We start from the raw sequence: 2790 nt of genomic DNA on the forward strand, positions 1-2790 counted from the left end.
TTAGTGCTGAGAGTGCGGAGTGTGTGCTCCGGGCTCGAACACACATTTCTTATTAAAAACCCGCCAAAATTTTCAAAAAAGCTCTCAAAAAACCCTAAAAAAATCTTTTTACAAAAAATCCGCGTTCTGCTCCCCCGCCGGAAACTTTTTGTTTTATTTATTATTTCTTCTTCTTTTTATAAAAATAATAATAAAAAAAAAACGTGAAGCCGCTGAGACCGACCCGCCCACCCTCCGGCCTCGCAGCAGCAGCAGCAGCAGCAGCAGCAGCAGCAGCTCCACGCGGGGAAAGCCAGAGCCCGAGACCTTGCCCCGCTCGCGGCCTAGCCCGAACCCCGCCACCCGCCCGCCCCGAACACCGCCACCCGCCCGCCCCAGCCGGCCCCGCAGCCCAGCCGCAGTGACCGTTGAGCAGTTTTCGATTCCAGGTGAATTTTGTCCCTCTGCGCTAGTCCCCGCTCCCCTCCCTCCGGCTCTCCTCCTCCTCCTCCTCCCCACCCTTCTCGCCTTTGTAGTCGCTGCCAGAGGTCGCAGCCTGTGGCCCCTCGGGCAACCATGCTGAGATGAACCCCAGCGCCTCCAGCTACCCCATGGCTTCGCTCTATGTGGGGGACCTGCACCCCGACGTGACCGAGGCGATGCTCTATGAGAAGTTCAGCCCGGCCGGGCCCATCCTCTCCATCCGGGTCTGCAGGGACACGATCACCCGCCGCTCCCTGGGCTACGCGTATGTGAACTTCCAGCAGCCTGCGGACACCGAGCGTGCTTTGGACACCATGAATTTTGATGTTATAAAGGGCAAGCCAGTACGCATCATGTGGTCTCAACGCGATCCATCCCTTCGCAAAAGTGGAGTGGGCAACATATTCATTAAAAATTTGGACAAATCCATCGATAATAGAGCACTGTATGACACATTTTCTGCTTTCGGTAACATCCTTTCATGTAAGGTGGTTTGCGATCAAAATGGCTCCAAGGGTTATGGATTTGTACATTTTGAGACACAGGAAGCAGCTGAAGGAGCTATTGAAAAAATGAATGGGATGCTTCTAAATGATCGCAAAGTATTTGTTGGACGATTTAAGTCTCGTAAGGAACGAGAAGCTGAACTTGGAGCTAGGGCAAAAGAGTTCACCAATGTTTACATCAAGAATTTTGGAGAAGACATGGATGATGAGCGCCTTAAGGATCTCTTTGGCAAGTTTGGACCTGCCTTAAGTGTGAAAGTGATGACGGATGAAAGGGGAAAATCCAAAGGTTTTGGATTTGTAAGCTTCCAAAGGCACGAAGATGCTCAGAAGGCTGTGGCTGAGATGAATGGAAAGGAGCTCAATGGAAAAAAAATTTGTGTTGGCCGAGCTCAGAAAAAAGTGGAACGGCAGACAGAGCTTAAGCGCAAATTTGAACAGGTGAAGCAGGATAGAGTCACCAGATACCAGGGTGTTAACCTTTATGTGAAAAATCTTGATGATGGCATTGATGATGAACGTCTTCGAAAAGAGTTTTCTCCGTTTGGTACAATCACTAGCGCAAAGGTTATGATGGAGGGTGGTCGCAGCAAAGGGTTTGGTTTTGTCTGTTTCTCCTCCCCAGAAGAAGCCACTAAAGCAGTTACAGAAATGAACGGTAAAATTGTGGCCACCAAGCCACTGTATGTAGCTTTAGCTCAGCGCAAAGAAGAGCGCCAGGCTCACCTGACCAACCAGTACATGCAGAGAACGACAAATGTGCGAGCCGTGCCCAACCCCGTTATCAACACCTACCAGGCAGCAGCACCTCCTTCGGGGTACTTCATGACAGCTATCCCACAGACTCAGAACCGTGCTGCATACCATCCTCCTAGCCAAATCGCTCAACTAAGACCAAGTGCGCGCTGGACTGCTCAGGGTGCCAGAGCTCATGCATTCCAAAATATGCCCAGTGCTATCCGCCCAGCCGCTCCTAGACCGCCATTTAGTACGATGAGACCAGCTTCTTCCCAGGTCTCACGAGTCATGTCCACGCAACGCGTTGCTAACACATCAGCACAAACAATGGGTCCACGTCCTGCAGCTGCGGCGGCCGCCGCCGCGACTCCTGCTGTCCGCACCGTTCCACAGTATAAGTACGCCGCAGGCGTGCGCAACCCTCAGCAGCATCTGAACGCACAGCCACAGGTGACCATGCAGCAGCCTGCTGTTCATGTACAAGGTCAGGAGCCTTTGACTGCTTCTATGTTGGCATCTGCCCCTCCTCAGGAGCAAAAGCAAATGTTGGGTGAACGGCTCTTTCCTCTCATTCAGGCCATGCACCCTACTCTTGCTGGTAAAATCACTGGCATGTTGTTGGAGATTGATATTTCAGAACTTCTTCATATGCTTGAGTCTCCGGAGTCTCTTTGTTCTAAAGTTGATGAAGCTGTAGCCGTACTACAAGCCCACCAAGCTAAAGAGGCTGCCCAGAAAGTCGTGAACAGTGCCACCGGTGTTCCAACTATTTAAAATTGATCAGGGACCACAGAAAGAAACCCGTGCTTCATCGAAGAAAAATATCTAAACATTGAAAAACTTAAATATTATGAAAAAAATTGCAAAACGTAAAATAAATTAAAAAAGGAAAGGAAACTGAACCTTATATACTGAGCAAATGCCAGGTCTAGCAAACCGCTAGGCCTAGATTACTTCTGATTTAAAAACAACAACCAAAAAAACCCCCAAAAAATAGTAAAATATAAAAACAAATCAATGTTTTAGAGACCCTGGGAAAAAGAATTTTCAGCAACATACGAAAATTTAAAGCATTCCTTTCTTT

At 49.0% G+C, this 2790-nt stretch overlaps 1 protein-coding gene across 1 annotated transcript; it reads left to right on the forward strand.

The window, feature by feature from the left end:
* The first annotated feature begins 563 nt into the window (after positions 1 to 563).
* Positions 564 to 2560, forward strand: LOC101540105 (polyadenylate-binding protein 1-like). Its single transcript, XM_004605732.2, has one exon. The coding sequence runs from the start codon at positions 564 to 566 to the stop codon at positions 2478 to 2480; it is 1917 nt and encodes a 638-aa protein (XP_004605789.2). The 3' UTR covers positions 2481 to 2560.
* Positions 2561 to 2790: the final 230 nt, after the last annotated feature.

The sequence above is a fragment of the Sorex araneus genome, chromosome 4 (genome assembly GCF_027595985.1).
Source record: "Sorex araneus isolate mSorAra2 chromosome 4, mSorAra2.pri, whole genome shotgun sequence".
NCBI classification, from domain to species: Eukaryota; Metazoa; Chordata; class Mammalia; order Eulipotyphla; family Soricidae; genus Sorex; species Sorex araneus.